At 35.3% G+C, this 18,096-nt stretch overlaps 1 protein-coding gene across 1 annotated transcript; it reads left to right on the top strand.

The window, feature by feature from the left end:
• Nucleotides 1-8,998: 8,998 nt before the first annotated feature.
• LOC107756878 (collagen triple helix repeat-containing protein 1-like) lies at nucleotides 8,999-17,518 on the top strand. The gene is made up of 2 exons (XM_016574197.1): nucleotides 8,999-9,135; nucleotides 17,273-17,518. Exons 1-2 carry the CDS (start codon nucleotides 9,019-9,021, stop codon nucleotides 17,516-17,518), a joined length of 363 nt encoding a protein of 120 aa, XP_016429683.1. The 5' UTR covers nucleotides 8,999-9,018.
• The last annotated feature ends 578 nt before the right edge of the window (nucleotides 17,519-18,096 follow it).

Raw genomic sequence — 18,096 nt, forward strand, 5'->3', positions numbered from 1 at the left:
TTATTGAAACTTTAGACTAAAAGGCTTTTATGGCTCATATGATATAGTTAGGAATATGGAGGCCCAAAATAATAAAAAATATGCAATTTGGTGCAGAATCGCAGATGCTGATATTTTTATGGCCAAAATGTAAGATAGAATTCTTCTGATAGTGTGTAATGTAAATCAGTGAGATCTTCATAACGGTATAGCAGACTACTTACATACAATGATATAAAAATGAGTTGTCATTCTATATCTCCCAGTAATATGTACGTCTTAGTAAGATGGTATTTAAATTATTAGTTTTATGATCAAAATTCTGTAGTTTTATTGTGAGGGGGGCGAAAAAACATACTGCAATGCAATACAGTGATGATTCAGAGAGTCCAGTGAGTGTTTGTCTTGAAATATGACTAACAATAAAAGTTATTCTTACATAAAATGAGTCAAACAACACATCCATTCCTTTGATTTTTAAACGCAAGTATTCATTTCAAGCAAACGCCCATTAAGAAACGCATCTGATCAGGGCAATGTGAACTCGAAACCAGCTAGTCTTTTAAATTGTAATTTAATTGTATTATAATGCTCCGATTAGTCGTGTAGTCCTTCCGGCAAGCCACTGATTAGCTGGATTTGAAACTACAGGTATATCGCCACACCGAACTAGAATAGAGCTCTAAAGTGTTTGCCAGCATGCGGACAGAAGTGTGCCGCCCATATGATTTGGGTTTGCAATAGCACTCTTTTAAACGTAAACACAACACGGCAGCTATGGAAACAACAACAATAGGGGGAAGACGCTAAGCAAAAACAGTAATTTCCCAAGCAACCTATTGCATAACGAAGAGAAAAAAACCCTGAGTGTCACTGCTCTGCAATTACCTTGCTGGGTAATTACTCAGCGGAGCTCCGTTTTGGGGGCTAGAATACATTTAATCTGCTGATGATGGCTCTTTTTTGATGAGCCGTGTAATTAAATTCGTTTGCAATATATCGGAGATTGAAAACCGAATTGAAACTAGCAAAGTTGAAGTCTTTCTTCTTGGTATGTACTCTGATCCGCTACATAGGGGATGAATTAAAAACCTATAATGTTTCATTTTCAGCCTACCGAGCAAAGCGAATCATTTTCACGAGAATCCTTTCAGTCTCCGGCTTGTGAAACGAATGACGTCACAAGCTTCCAGAAAGTCTCGGATCCCAATAAAACAAAGTGGAGAAACATTTGGAGAACACTTTCCTCAAGCAGATTGAGGTTTTCTCCGCTCCACGCATTGCCATCTGCGTCGCTCTCACGACTGCAGTAATTATCAAGGTAATGGTGCTTATCATGCATGAAATATGAATATCATTTACATAAATCGTCCTTGATAGTCCAAACATCCTTAACGGAAACGGCTCTCCGAGTTGGGACGTTTGACATATTTTACAGGTTTCCGAGCTGGAGGATATGAATCTGAAGCTGACATTTTCATCTGACACGAAATGTTGCAGGATAACAGACAAGCTGCAGCTTTGCGGTCTATCATCCCATACTTGACATTTTGGCAGGGGACACTCTTTAGATTATAGCAGGATAAAACCTGACTGCTGCAGGAATAGATGGAGTGTGGATGCGCACTGTTGTGAGTCTCTTTGGACCAGGCCGTCCCTCGGAGACGTGTTCAGCACATCTTGTACACTCACTCCATCAGAGAGTCTGCAGAGCTCAGACAAATCCAGCAATACGCTTACTGAGAGACTGGCAACTCATGCAGATGCAAACAGACAAACTTTTGCAAAACTACAGCTTCTGTTGCAGTCCGTTCTTAAGGTGAACTGGTCAAAAATGAGGATATTTTGTAGAATGTACATACTGCTCTTTTACTTAGAATGAAAGCAGGCTCGAAAAAGCACCATAAAAGTAGTCTATATGACCAAGATAGCATTGTTTAAGCAAGATCCCATTTGATGTTCACAAATTACAATTTGGCATGTCAAGATTTCAAATCATCAGGTTTATGGTTGATGATACATGCTTATGCTTTATACTTATTTTTCACATTTTTTTTTTTTTAAAGCAACTGAAGTTGTCAAAAATGTCAAAAAAAAACACGATCCTTCAGAAATCATTCTAATATGCTGATTTGCTGCTTCTATATTATATTCTTAAGAATATAAAGTTCAAAAGAACACAATTCATTTAAACAGAAATCTTTTAGATTATTATCATTTTATATATTCTACATTTATTTACTGTCACTTTTGATCAATGAATTGCATCCTGACTGAATAAAAGTAATTTCTTTCATAAAGGGAAGAAAAAAAAATAATCTTACTGACCCCAAACTTTTGAACAGTAGCGTACTTTTTACTTTAAATACGATTTTTTAATTGATTACATCTGCTTATGCTTATAAGCAGATGTAATCTGTTCCTCACACAAAGCTAAAGTATAAACTTGGAAAATAATGCACAAGTCATACGTGTTACTATTTGGAGTTGTTTGTGTAAATGTTTCTTAGAGCAGCATGGACATTCTGCTAAATGCCTTGTTTTGTGCTGCATGGAAGAAAGTCCTTGAGATCTGGAGCCACAGCAGGGTGAGTAAATGACAGAGTTTTCATTTTTCAGGCTAACTTTTCCTGTAATAACCTCATATCATCAAAGTGAAGATGTTGAGGAGTTTTGCGGTAATATCGTCGCTCATGCGAGAGATTGTGTGCTTTGTGAATGGCTGTTTGCTGAATGGCGTCTGTTGTATTAGGGCCGTGCGCTCACAGCGACAGAAGCCTGCTTGAGATTCTCGGGCCCCTCATCTCTCTCTCAGCTGTCTGTCACGCCAGATGACTTTTCCATCTGCTCGCTGAATCTTCTGGGGTAAAAAGCCGGAGTAAAAATTGGCTTCCTTTGATGACAATGTGACACATGAAATGGCTTGTTTTGTACGAGTCCCTGGGCGTCAGACAAAGCATGTCCTCAGACCCAGCCTTCCTTTGACTGTCAGACTCGTGTGAAGTTCAGGTGAGACTGCCGCCATCAAACCTTGTCTATAGTGCCCTCAGGATAGATCCTGCTTTGCAACTGTGCATGAATATTCATTCATTTCCCTGAAATGATGATGCAAATATTCAAAAGGTTATGCAACTCTGTGAAATCCTGTAAATGTTGATTAACACCTGTAACTGTAACTGTAAAAATCATGTTACTTATTATTATTATTTACATACACAATAAGAATATTGTGGTTTTAGTTTTATATATTTAATTGATTGTCATGGGGTTTTTTTTGTTCATACTATTGAGTATTATTATGACAAATAATTCAAATATTATTCAACTCCATGAAATCCTGTAAATGTTGATTAACACCTGTAACTGTAAATATCATGTTACTTATTATTATTATTATTTACACAATGAGAATATTGTGGTTTTAGTTTTATATCTTTAATTGATTGGGTCATGTTTTTTTTGTTCATACTATTGAGTACTATTATGACAAATAATTAAAATATTATTCAACTCTATGAAATCCTGTAAATGTCGAAATATCATATTTCATAATTATTTTATTGATTTTATTGATTGTGTAATTATTTAAATCATAATATTGTGATTTTAACTTTATTTTTTTAATTTTATTAGTAGTAGTAGTAGTATTTTACCATTTTTATATCATTTTTATTTTAATTGGACGTGATGTTTTTTCCTACTATTGGCTATTATTACAAATATTTAAAATATTATGCAAATCATGTCAAGTATCATGATTCATAATTTTTGTTACACTGATTTTTATTTATGATAATTATTATTACATATACCATGGTTATATTGTTTAATTTTTAATTTTTTCATTAATTTTTTTTAATTTAATTTTTAAAATTTTAATTTAAAATTAATTTTTAATTTTATTTTTGTTTTTATTTATTACCTTTTTATTGGACATGTGCCATGGTTTTTCTACTATTGAGTACTATTATTAATTGCAAACATTTAAAATATTATGCAACTCCATGAAATCTTGTAAGTGCCGATTAACACACCTGTAACTGCAAATATCATGTTTCTTAATTTTTTTATTTTATTTTTTATTTATGATGATTATCATTGTTTACATATACCATGAGAATATTGTTTTTGTATTTTTGTTTACATTTATTTGTTTATTTATTTATTTTAAATTCACCATGTTAATATTACCTTTTTATTTAACGTGGCATGTTTTTTCTATTGAGTGCTATTATTACAATTATATAATATCATTACACTAACTGTTTTAAGTATTATGCAACTCCATGAAATCTTGTAAATGCCTATTAACACACCTGTAACTGTGCATTCTGTATCAATGCTGGCAGTTTTATAAAAGCTATATGTTATGGGAAATTACAGTGAGTTTACCATGGGTAAAGAGTGTTACACATGACAGAATTAAAGTAATAAATTTTGTTGCTTTATTTAACCACCATCATTTTGCAGAAATCCTGCAGCTGTGAGTCGAGCAGTAATTAGCATCATGGGGAGACTCATTTCAAGCACTTGTCTATTTGCAGCCGGGCTCTTCGTGGAGCGTGAGAGCGGACAGACCCTGACGGGAATATCAGAAATCCACTGAATAATCAGCCAATCTGACAGCTGCGAGGACACCACATGACACTGTTGCCCCCCAGTGTTTATTCTCTCCTCCATTTCAGTTATTTACTGCAAGTGATGTATCCTTCACAGGCAAGCCATAATACCATGCTTTTTATGGACATGGTAACTGGTTCATACTATCTTTTTTTTATATATCTACCATGATAACATCATGTTTATTCATTATTTTTTATTTTGATTATTTATGATGATGTGAGGATGTTTTTTTTTTTTTTACGTTTACTATAGTAATATTGTGTTTTAGTCATTTTTTATTTTAGTAGTGGTTTTGTACATGTACAGTGGTAATGTCATGCTTATTAATTAATAATAATTAATTTCATTGTTTTTTTATTTTATTTATTATTATTATTATTATTTACACATACCATGATAATACCAGGTGTATTCTTTATTTTTTTATTTTATGAATTTTTATTTTATTTTCTATCCATTTTACATGTACCATGATAATTATTTATTATTGGACTTTTTCTTTTACTTTTTTGGACATCTTGTTTTTATTATGGTAATACTGTGGACTTTATTGCTAATTCATCATGCTAATAACATGTTTGTTCGTTTTTAATTAAAATTCATGACTGATTTACATGGTACTCCCAAGAATATACCACAGTAGTGTGAGACATTTACCATATTAAAACCATGATGTTTTGGACTTTTACATGTTTTATATGTAGTCATTGAATGTAATGTCATTGTCATACTGAAAATATGACATGTAAATTACATGGTACATGAACATGGTAATTATTCAGTACAATGGTACCTCCACAATACTCTACTGTTAGTGTCTGACTGTTTGCTTTCTTTCCACAGAGTGATGGGAAAATGCAGATGTCAAGATTTCTTCTCTTTCAGTGTCTCTGTTAGGACGCGTCATCATAAGCTGGTAACCATGGGGACGGATATCAGTTCTCGTGCATGCAGTGACCCGTGTGGCATCCTTCAGTGTGAAAGTGATGTATGGTGTGCAGCGCTGTCATAACCGTCACATACATCCATCTGTCTGAGAATATACTCAACATCATTCTGATGGGCACTGAGATTCAGAACGCTGCATTGCCATCTGCAGAATAAATGCAGAAGAGGAGTTTAACTAACCCTCCTAATCTCTGAAAGCCTGTGTGAAATGATGTTCTCAACTTCAGTAATCGCATGTACTCGTGAGTGATATTCAACAAGAAGAGTGGGAATTAATGAGATCGTAAAAAAAAATTAGATTGAATAGATTGAAGTCAATTGTGAACAATGAAATAAGATGCCAAAATCTTTATACCAAGTCACTTGACCTAAACATTCAAGTATTTAAATCAATATTTATTCATTTTTATAATAATAAAAATGAAATTATAATTATATGATATGATTTATTTTAATATTTATTCATATTATCAATATTTTCTCTCGGAAATTAACTTACTTTTAACATACACTACTACCTTACTTTTTCTTTTCCAAAAGAAATTAATGCTTTTATTCGGCAAGGAAACGTTAAATTGATCAAAAGGAACAAGGCATTTATAATGTTACAAAAGATTTATATTTCAAATAAATGCTGTTCTTTTGAACTTTTTATTATATCATGGTTTTGACAAAAATATGAAACAAGACAACATTGATAATAATCAGAAATGTCAGCAAATCAGCATATTAGCATGATTTCTGAAGGATCATGTGACACTGAAGACTGGAGTAATGATGCTGAAAATTCAGCTTTGATCACAGGAATAAATTACATTCGAATATATATTTAAATAGAGTTCCCTGATTTTAAATTGTAATAATATTTCACATTATTAATGTTTTTACTGTAATTTGTAATCAAATAAATGCAGCCTTGGTGAGCATAAGGGCAAAATTTATGAGGCAAATTTTGAAGAATTGTAGCTGATGCTTTATCCATGCTTACTAATGACACATTTATTATTATTATTATTATTATTATTAAGCTTGGTCCTGGTCCAAACTGCCCATTATCTTATTGACAAATCATGCAATCTTTTTATGTGCCATTTAGGGGTTTGTCTAAAATAGATGACACCACAAAAATACACTAGCACAGAAAACTCACAGACAGCATGTATAGACTCTGTTATCCCAATTTCTGCCTGTCCATTAAAAAATAAGTAAGTGATTCTCCTTGCAGGATTTGACCTACAACCTTTAAGTTACCAGCCCTGTTCTTGAAAGACTAGCCAGCCCACCCACCGTCAGCGGCCTGCAGTTCATTGAGCAGCTCTTCATCACTCAATACTTGGCCTGAAAACAAACACTCCAGCCTGACAGACCCTTCAGGGCGCATGTATAAGTCACCACATACAGCACAAAATGAACAATGAAGCTTAGAAAATATTACTAGAAGACCCTCGTCCATGGGCCGCAATAGCTGGCCAGTCACACAGCGGAAAGTTTACTTAATAGTGCAGCTTAAATCCATGATTTGAAAAATACAAAACTGTTCGTATTTACAGTGTCTCGACAGAGCGATGAATGGACGGCTGTGATGCGAGGAGAAAGAGCCGATTCAGCAGAGAGGAAGACCTCCGTCAGAGAAACGCCGCTCTGTACAGTAAGCACACAGATCTGCTTCTTCTCCGGCCTTGGGATGTCGCCAGGGGGCTGGCGTTCGGGAAAAATGGAGGGAGATGGGAATATTGAATGGGGTGCTTGTTTTAGATGTGAAGTTGAAGGGAAATCTAACTTGCTAACATCTCAGTTGGCCAGTATATGCAGCATCAGATGGAGGTTCTAAGATTTGAGTGTAGATATCAAGTCCAAAAAATGGTAATTCTGTCATTATTTGCTCACCCTCGTGTCATTTCAAGTATATATTTTAGGGTGGAACTAGGAATTGGAATTTTCCAATTCTTTTCCAGGGGTCACATATTGACAGTTTATAGTGTTTAAAAAGAACAAAATTACTACAATCTTGTTCCAGGAGTAAAAATCCCATTCATTTTCTCCATAGGGGAATTGATTTTTAACAGTAACGTACAAACCATTAAAGACTGACCTACTGTGAGCTATGAGGTTGTTAATCGATGGTATATGCTTCTGTTGAAGCCATTAACTCAAAATCATGTTTAACAGCAGAATTACTGGTGAAAAACTACATTTCCCGTGATTATGCGAAAAATCGGCACCATGGGGAAAAAAGCAGCAAGCAAATCACACCAAAACAAGCACAGTGAATTTGTTTAATTGAGTCTGTTTCCTTACACTTTTAAAATACTTCCCTATGGGAAAAATGAAGAAAAAATGCTTGATTATCAGAGGACATCAGCCTATTTTGGGAGAACATTCGCTGAAAACTGAAGCAATCAAAAAGTTATTATGAAATGTGCTCATGTTGTGAGCTTTAGAGACACTCGGCACACCTTAAAAAAATCAACCCTGCAAATATGAAATTATACAGGGAAAATGTTTTATTTAAATCTTACTCACCCACTAAAACTCTCAAACCACATTTGCATGGCATATTTAAATGTATGCAAATGCAAATTGAGATTTAAAGTTTTTTTTTGTTTGTTTTTTTTTGGTTGCACTATTGAATTATTTTAATTTCATTTCCTTTTTTCATCTGTTTTCCGTAAATATTGGTTTATTGAATATTGATTTCATGAATACAGTGCACAGGACTGAATGAATGAATGAATGATATCTTTATTTCAGACTCAAAAAGGTCCATATAAAATAAAACAGCATACAAAAAACAACATACAACATGAATAACAACAACAACAAATAACAAGAAAATAATTTACATCTAAGGTCCATATAAGCACTTTCTCCAGTGCCTCCAAAGTGCAGAGGTGTACCTAACAGTACTCTTCTCCAGGATCACAATAATTTCATTTTTAGAATCTGTTCAACGACTGCTTTTATGGTACTTTTATAGTGATTTCTCCTTTGCTGCATGGGCAAGAGCACCATGAACTCAGCAAATTACTTGCTGTTATTTTCAATGGATGAAAAAAATTCCAGACTTGGACAGTCATCAGGGAGAGTAAACAATGGCAGGATTGTTAGCTGTGGGTGAACTATCCCTTTAAATGCAACATTTTCAGCTGGGACAAAAACAGTTTTTCAGAGCGCTCTGAGACACAGAAAAAGACTGTTACAACATAATTGGATGAGGAGAAAAGACAAAAAAAAAAAAAAGCTCAGGGTGAGAGGTCATCTCACCTGTGCAAAACATCAGTAGATTCTGAGAAACCACTCATAAGACCATCAGAAATATTGATTCTTGTTTTATGTCATATCATGACCCATTATAATCCGATTCTTCATGTGGAGGGAAGTTTCACCGGCGGTCTGGGAATAATTGGTCCCTGGAGAGATCACATCAGCCGTAAGCAGCCCTGTCTTCTCTAACCTCTCAGCTCAAATATGGGACACTTCAAGACACGAGTATTGATCATCTCCTGCTTATTGTTTACGTGTTATGAAGCAGAAAAATTAAAAACCAGAGGTCTGCGCCAGAAGGATGTTGACTACATGGAGAAAGTAAGACTTTAAGTATTTATTGAATTATTTTTGCCACTCTTGCAAAACATGATCTTCAAAGGGCAAGATAACTTTATATGTAATTTTTTGTGTATTTATGTAATGTATTTAAACCCATAGGAAACTTTAATTGCTCTGGAGACTAAATTATGTTTCACTTAATTACCGTATTAAGATGTTTCTCATAAAATTCCAGTCAGTGTTGACTTTGAAGAGTATAGAGCTAAAAATGAATGTGCATAGCGCCTCAGATCATCTATTTTTGGAATAATTTGATGAAAAATGTTTGAGATCATACTGAGATTAATGACTTTTGATTGCAAACTTTGTACAGTTTGAGAGCTCTCTTGAACATCTAAAGGAGAAATGTGAGATTTCTGGGGGCTTTTATTTCAATTTTTTCTCTAAAACAATCATTAAAGAGGTCTAATCTGCTCTTTGCTTTTTCAAATAGGAAAGTTGGTCCTCTTTGCAGAAGTTCTAGAAACTCTTGGTTTTATTTTGAACTGTCTGAAAGAGGTCATCAAATCAACCACTTCAGTTTTAAGTGTGCAGTATGAGTGGCTATAAAATAATTGGCTATGCTGGCTGATGCTGATTCTGTCTCTTCAAGAAATCAATACTGTAACTGTGATTTCCTGCAGACAGTGCAAGTTTTTTCTTATTGTCTAAAGCCTTTGCCAATATTGAACAATGCCAGATTCATTTTTGCAGATGTGAGAAGAATGAGTCACAGGGACCAGTTAACCAAGCGGTAACAATGGATTGATTGCTAAAAAGGATGTGACAAAGCTGTTTAAACTCTGTTCAGAGCCCAATAAGTGTGAACAGTTTGCAGGGAACTAACCAGAATTGTGTTTCTTTATTGGGAGTAACAACTCTTATAGCACTGAAATTTACAACTGCTGAAACATGTTAGTCTGTTTCGCTATTAGTGATTATTTCAGGCCAGACTAGGTAACTCTTTCTGAAATATGCATACTGTATACTGCTCATTGTGTGCAATTTTTCTGTATGCACCCAATATGATACCTATGCTTTGCAGCATAGAATAATTCTGCAATGCACTGTGTTTGACTTAATATAGTTCACCCAAAATTGAAAATTTGCTGAAAACGTACTCACCCTCTGGCCATCCAAGAAGTAGATGAGTTTGTTTCTTCATTGTAACGGATTTGGAGAAATGTAGCATTACATCACTACATCACTCTGCAGTGAATGGGTGCCGTCAGAATGAGAGTCCAAACAGCTGATAAAAACATCACAATAATCCACAAGTAATCCACACCACTCCAGACCATTAATTAATGTCTTATGAAGTTCAGCAAAATTAAATTATTGAGTGAACTATTCCTTAACTTAACTTTAGCTGCAATTTTAGAGTTTTGACTCTTTTTTTTTAATTGCAAAATAAACTTAAAAGATCACCAAAATGTTACACACTCAGTTTCGCATATTTTTTTAATAGAATGCACAGTATGCAGTATGCTAGTATTCAAGTTCGAACATCCGGTGCGTTCCAAATGGGATATATCGCCCTCCGAAGGGCACTTCGGAGTGAAAACTATCATGGCCGCCATATTGAAGGGTCGTTCCAAACCGAAGTGCTCAAAACTGGCCACTTCAAAGGGCTCTTCGGAATTAAGGATTTCGAAGGGTACAACTGATGGACACTTCGTGCTCCCATGATCCTTTGCGCAGATTCTTTGCATGATGACAGCGCCTCCGTGTGGGCACGTGATGGTGATGCAGAAGGGCACTTCAAGTTGTTTGGTCCTCTACACCCTTCAACCCTTCGAAGCTCTCACTCCGGAGGGTAAACCCTTTGAAGGGATTAGGGCATAGGGATGAGCCCTTCCGAATGGAACGCAGGGATCGTCTCTGTCTCTCGTCATCAAAGTCAATTGAATATACAGCTGTTGGCTGTTAAAAATTCCTCGCCTCATTTCATTCCTTGATTGCTTTGAAATCTCCTGAGGTCCAATTCAAGACAAATTTGATATTCATCTTTTGCATAATTTTATTCAACAATCTTGCCAGTGGAACCATCTGCATTTTTATTAGTAAGCCAAAATTAACTTTGAATAGCCCAGACATAACCAGCAATCCATGTGTGTCTGATATTCCAGTTCTCAAGCTACAGCAAGCCATAACAAGACTTAAAGTTATTCATTCTACGAGGTGTAGAATCATGTTGCCCTTTTAAGACTGTGTAGAGATGTGATTGATCTTTATAAGGCCTGAAACATATTCAAGAAAGTGAATGTCAAAACCTCTATATACAATTGCTTAATTTCAAGTTTTGTTGGAATGCCCAATCCGTCCAACCACAATTTGTAATAAGATGCAAGTATTGCAATTCTCAGGGGTATAGCAGCCATTAGCACAATGGTGTGTGACTCTAGCGCCCCCTCGAGTACTGAAGTTTGTTAACGCCTCAGTAATACAAGGCCATATTCATTCATATTCATAAGTCATTGCGTTTATTTTATTGTCAATTAGTTTTTAATGCAAGTTCTTAGTCTCATTGTGAATGATTCGTCAGTGTACGTTATTTCAATCAACTAAATGTTTGTTTTTGCAATAATTTATCAAAATGTTACAACTTGCTCCACCTCGCTTCAGCTGATGTCATCAACGCCTCTTACTTGTTAAGCTCTTCCCATTCATCAATGCATTGACACCACTTTTATGATTTAAGCTTTCCCCAACGGCATTTCATGTTGATTTTAACAATGATCAACAGGTGTGCAAAACGCTCGCAAAATTTTAGCCAAGCATTCATGTATATCTCTGTTTGTATAGTCTGTTTCTGTTATTTTACTATTATTTATATACAGTACTATTGTTGCATTTATTAATGTTCTTAATTAGCTTTTATTTTTATATTTTAGTTTTATTTTTGGTCATTTTCTTATGTGCTTTTATAGTACTTTTTATCATTTTTTTACATTTCAATATAGTTTTACTTTTTATTTCAGTTTCTTTTCTTCTTCTTTTTTTGGTTAACAATAACATGGCTTAAAGGAATAGTTCACCCAAAAATGAAAATGTGCTCACCCTCAGGCCAGCCAAGATGTACATGAGTTTTGTTTTTGTTTTTTTTTCATCAGAAAAGATTTGGAGAAATTTAGCGTTACATACCTTGTTCACCAATGGATCCTCTGCAGTGAATGGGTGCCGTCAGAATGAGAGTCCAAACAGCTGATAAAATCATCACAATAATCCACAAGTAATCCACACCACTCCAGTCCATGAAAGTCTAGTGAAATGGAAAAACTGTGTGTTTATAATTAAAAAGAAATAATCCATCAAGATGTTATAATATGTGAAAACAGTCAAAAACAGTTCTAAACTAATATAGTATGCTGGTGGATTTTGATGTAAGAAGACAACAGGGAATTGACTTTTTGACTGGAGGAAGCATTATTTTGGATTATGGACTTGTATTTTGGCCAGAAGCGACAGTTTTAGGTTAAAACGTCTTGATGGGATTTGTTTCTTACTAACACACAGCTTTTCACTTCACCCGATGTTAACTGATGGATTGGTGTGGTGTGGATTACTTGTGTATTATTGTGATGTTTTTATCAGCTGTTTGGACGCTCATTCTGATGGCACCCATTCACTGCAGAGGATCTATTGGTTAGCAAGTGATAGACTATAATGCTAACTTTCTACAAATTTGTTTTAATGAATAAGCAGACTTATCTAGGTTATTATAATAAAGTTTTGAGACATATTGTTACTAGCCATGTCTATAATCAAAGTTAATATACTTCATGCTCTCAAAATGACTTTATAACAACTTTGTCCCACCAACATGGCCTAGCATAAACAACAAGGCGTTGACTAGCTCCCGCTTTATTTCAGGAAAGGTTACAGGCTACGACAAATTAGTTAGGATGTTTTATCATAAACTGTAATCAGTGAAATTAAAGGGGTCATATGATGCTGCTAAAAAGAACATTATTTTGTGTATTTGGTGGCTGCATTAGGCTTATTCTTGTAGAAGAGACTCAGGTGACAGCAGAGCTGCTTAATGCTAAAGCCAGACCTCCTGCGCTCAGAGCCGTGTATTGTTCGCGCTAGACGAGGTTGGGTTACGGCGACGACATCGCTTCATATTCGACCCGTGCGCTCGGAAGCCGCTTTCTTATTGAGATGTAAATGTTTGGTGTGTCACTGCTTCGCTAATGTGCGCGCATTTGCACAAAACTCTAAATAGCCTATTATGCATGCGCTTTTTCTGCATGATCGGAGAGCCCGCTGCTTGTTCCACCTGGCATTTTGGCGAAGTTTCTCATCCATCAGTGGCGTTGGCATAAGTCTACACCTCCTCAGTGAATGTTCATTAAAATGCATTTTTGCTCACACAGGCTCTGCAGCGTTAATACGTTGTTTTCCCCAGTTCTGGTAGAAGATCAAATGCATGCATAACATAATATCATATTTGGACTGTTAGTGCATTTGTTAAGGCTAGTATTAAGCGGTTAGTGCCACCTAGCCTCCCCTGCCCCATATTTTAGTAGCCTATTATTTATATGCTATTGTAATATTTTGAGTAAGCTTTTATTTTCATGTTCAATTTTCATTTGAATTGTAATTTTAGTAATGTTCTGTGCTTTTGAAATTTTTAGTATTTTTAATATTTCGATTTTTTATATATTTCTATTATATTTCTAATTTACTTTTTAGTTTTATTTTAGTCATTTTTAGTACTTCAACTTAGACTTATTTTAATCAGTTAGATGCCAATGCAAAAGTTTAATGTTTTTTTTTTTTCGGCTTTATTTAAATTGTAATAGTTTTAGTTTTTAGATAGTTAACAAAAATAACAGCATGGCTTGTTGAGGGGTGTTGTGCTATTACTTTTCTAAATGATCAGACTTGCAGTTTTGTCTTGGGTTGGCTATTTAGATAATAAGCCTACGTTTTGCAAAACTAAACTTGTAGTTCAGTTCTCTTGGTTCTTTTGTTCCAGACCAAAAAATAAAAAGAACATTTTCGACTACATTTAGTCCTAGTGCGCTTAGCGTTGCCGTTTACACTGTCATTTTTAACACTGAACCTAAATATCCTTTACAAAGTTCAATTTAATCAAACCAAACCTGCCAAGTGTAAACATACCCTAAAAACGAAGCTTTTCGAAACTTTGAATCAACTGAACTAATTGCTTCATGAAATGATCACTTTTCGAATCGCTTGAAGTGCTACGCGCTGGTTACGCCTTCTGGTCAAAATGGTGTAAATTTAACGCAAACTAAGCTTGAACATGCATAAAAATTGTGAATGTTTTATTGAAAGTGTAATTAAACGCAATTAACAAATCATCAAATTCCATTAAATATGAAATACTATGTTATTTTATTAATTTGTACTAGGGCGTTTTTCTTGGTTAATCAGGTTAGTAAGAGACTAAGTATAGGCTTATTCTTCCTTTTATTATACAAATTTGTCATTACACTTGTCCACACTTGTAAGCCCCACCCACGACTGTTGACTGACACTGCTGTATTAGCAGAGACCCCGTCCTGAGTGAGCTGCACATAATCCGCCATGTTTATCTTTACGCTACAGCATTTAAAGGGGTCATATGATGCGATTTCATTTTTTCCTTTCTCTTTAGAGTGTTACAAGCTCTTGGTGCATAAAGAAGATCTGTAAAGTTGCAAAGACTAAAGTCTCAAATCCAAAGAGATATTCTTTATAAAAGTTAAGAGTTAGCCACACCTACCTAAAACGGCTCGTTCGAACACGCCCCCACATATCTACCACACTATGTGGGAAGATTTGCATAACACCGCCCAAATGTTCACACAAAGAAAGAAGGAGTTAAACACATTTCATTACACCAAATACACAAAATAATGTTCTTTTTAGCAGCATCATATGACCCCTTTAAAGTCTGCGTGAACCGGAAGTTGCTGCCGACTTTATTTCAGTATGGTGACATATTTCCAACTGAAACGGAATATTGAGTAGAGGGCGGGGTTTATTTTAGCGCTCCTCCTCTCATCTTTCTCTCGCAGCAAACTAACAGTTGGAGGGGCGAGGTTAAGCAAATTCTGCCCAAGCCAGAGCAGGAGCGCCATTCCAGAGCAGAAGCAAATGATCAGAATTTGATTAAAGATTACCAAGACAAACAATTTTTTTCAGAGGATTAACTTGCACAGATAAATTGTTCACATTAAAGGGTTAGTTCACCCCAAAATGAAAATGCTGTCATTAATTACTCACCCTCATGTCGTTCCAAACCCGTAAGACCTTCGTTCATCTTCAGAACACAAATTAAGATATTTTTGATGAAATCGCAGAGCTCTCTAACCCTCCCATAGACAGCAACGCAACTGTAATATTCCCAGGTCCAGAAACATAGTAAGGACATCGGTAAAACAGTTCATGTGACATCAATGTTTTAACTTCAATTTTGCGAAGCTACGAGAATACTTTTTGTGCGCAAAGAAAAAAAAAAAGACTTTATTCAATTCCCCCGAGTTACCGTCTTCTGCCATTTTAGAGAGTATACCTAAGTGTAAACAACGCTGATTACGCAGATTACGTTCATGCGCGCGCTTTCCCCCCAACGTAAACAACGCTGATTACGTCGAATACGTTCTTGGATACTCTCCAAAATGGCAGAAGACGTAACTCGGTGGAGAAGAATTGTTGAATAAATTGTTATTTTTGTTTTCTTTGCGCACAAAAAGTATTCTCGTAGCTTCGCAAAATTTAAGTTGAGCCACTGATGTCACATGGACTGTTTTACCGATGTCCTCACTACGTTTCTGGACCTGGGAACATTACAGTTGTATGGGAGGGTCAGAGAGCTCTCTGATTTCATCAAAAATATCTTAATTTGTGTTCCAAATATGAACGAAGATCTTACGGGTTTGGAACGACATGAGGGTGAGTAATTAATGACAGAATTTTCATTTTTGAGTGAACTATCCCTTTAAGACTAACGATGTGCACTAACAAAACAAATATTGTTCATTTTGATTTCATGCGGACTTTAAGACCAGCATTCAAGTAAGAAATGTCATCTTATTACAGTTATAGAAGTTGTTCAGTCCAGAGCAGTGAGTGATTTTCTGCTTTTATTGTTTGGGTCATATTAACAATGCAGACAGCAGTATAGGTACAGTATATTATGCTGCTGTCACTTAATACACAGATCTAATATAAACATGTGATTTCTTTCCCAGCTGTTTAACTTCACAGACATAACCGATTGTGTGTTTGTAGCTTATGCATGTTTAACAGCCTGAAGGGAACATCAGATTCTTAGTTCAAACACACCTTTGTAAAAAGGTACAAATGATGCCTAAGGTATCAGTTAATAAGACTAAGTCTGATACTTGCACGTCGCGTCTGTCTGAAAGAGGCTTGATGCAATCTGAAGGTTCAAGTTGATCCATGTGACATCCGCTTTCTGTGTGTTTGCTTCGCATGTGTGCGCTCATAAAACCTTATATTATTAGAAGTTTAAACTGATATGGCTTTAAAACGCATGATTTCAGTGCGAGATACATGATTATCAAAACCAAACCGATGTTTTTTGAGATCTGAGATACTAGCTGTAATGGCACTGTCCTATTCTGGAAAAGGGGGCGGGGAGCAGCAGCTCATTTGCATTTAAAGAGACATGCACGAAAACAGCATGCTTCAAAATGATATAATAAATGATCTGTGGGGTATTTTGAGCTGAAACTTCACAGACATGTTTAAGTTTCCCATACTGTCAAAGAATGCCGTATCCGCGTTTAAGCCGTTTATCTGAGACTCTGTGAACAACTGATAATGAATCACAGTAATAAAGAACCGTGTGTTACAGTCTGAATGGACAGATGATTCAGTCTCCATCCAACCAGGTTTAATGCAGGCAGTGTCCCAGTATAGGCTACTTCTCCATGCCCATTAGCAACATTGTGCAAAAATATTAAGTATTAGCCATAGCATGGTATTTTCATCAGTAACCAGAGACCACACCATAAGAGCTCATTCCAGATGCATTACGCTGACTAGTGTTAGATGAGATTGTTAATACCTCTTACAGGCACTTCAAGCTACAAAATATGCTGTTTAATATCAAGCCAAAAATATCAAGCTCCTGTTGAATCCTGTATGTTTTCAGTATTCCAGCTGCCTCCAGGGTCCAGCAGGCACCCCGGGAAGGGACGGAAATCCAGGAGTGAACGGAATTCCAGGTACTCCCGGTCTACCAGGCCGGGATGGTGCAAAAGGAGAGAAGGGTGAATGTGTGACGGAGAGGTTTGAAGAGCCGTGGAAACCCAACTACAAGCAATGTGCCTGGAACTCTCTCAACTACGGCATTGACCTGGGCAAAATTACAGTAAGAGGCCACAATGATGATTACTGATTTATTCAAAGCATATATGTCCAAAAGACCAATGCATTCTTATTTTAGTATTATTTGTATACTTAATATTTGGTATTAGATTTAATTTTTATATTTTTTTTGTTTTCCTTTTAGGACAATTTTGTTGTGTGCTTTTATCATTTTTATTATTATAATTTTTTTTATAGCTGTAATTAATTTTTTTTATTTAAGTTGTAGTTTTAGAGTAATTCTAGTACTATGACTTAAACTTATTTTGTTTAGTTGCCAAAGCAACATTTCTAGTTTTTAAAGTTTAGTAAGTTCAAATTTTACGTTTTTTTTTTTAATGTAATGTTTATTTATTTATTTTATTTTGTTTTATTTCAGCTTTATTTCAATTGCAGAAAACAACTTTTAGTTTTAGTCAACAATAAAAACACTGGTACACTGTAAAAAATATTTTTGGAAGTTGTAAACAAAACAAAGATTATTGGAGTATGTTTTACAAGAAAATACTATTTCACAGTCTTTCTATTTCAAAATGTCATGTTTATTCAATGTGTAATTTGCTGTGTCTTCATAATTATTTGTGAAATGTACTAGCAGTTTTCTGTTTT

Source organism: Sinocyclocheilus rhinocerous, unplaced genomic scaffold, assembly GCF_001515625.1.
Source record: "Sinocyclocheilus rhinocerous isolate Xijiao unplaced genomic scaffold, SAMN03320098_v1.1 scaffold1735, whole genome shotgun sequence".
Classification (NCBI taxonomy): domain Eukaryota; kingdom Metazoa; phylum Chordata; class Actinopteri; order Cypriniformes; family Cyprinidae; genus Sinocyclocheilus; species Sinocyclocheilus rhinocerous.

Excerpts from the sequence above, each read along its gene's own strand:
- LOC107756878 (XM_016574197.1), top strand. The coding sequence starts at position 9,019 with ATGGGACACTTCAAGACACGAGTATTGATCATCTCCTGCTTATTGTTT. Across the intron at positions 9,136-17,272 it reads ATGTTGACTACATGGAGAAA|TATTCCAGCTGCCTCCAGGG; the intron begins GTAAGACTTTAA and ends GTATGTTTTCAG.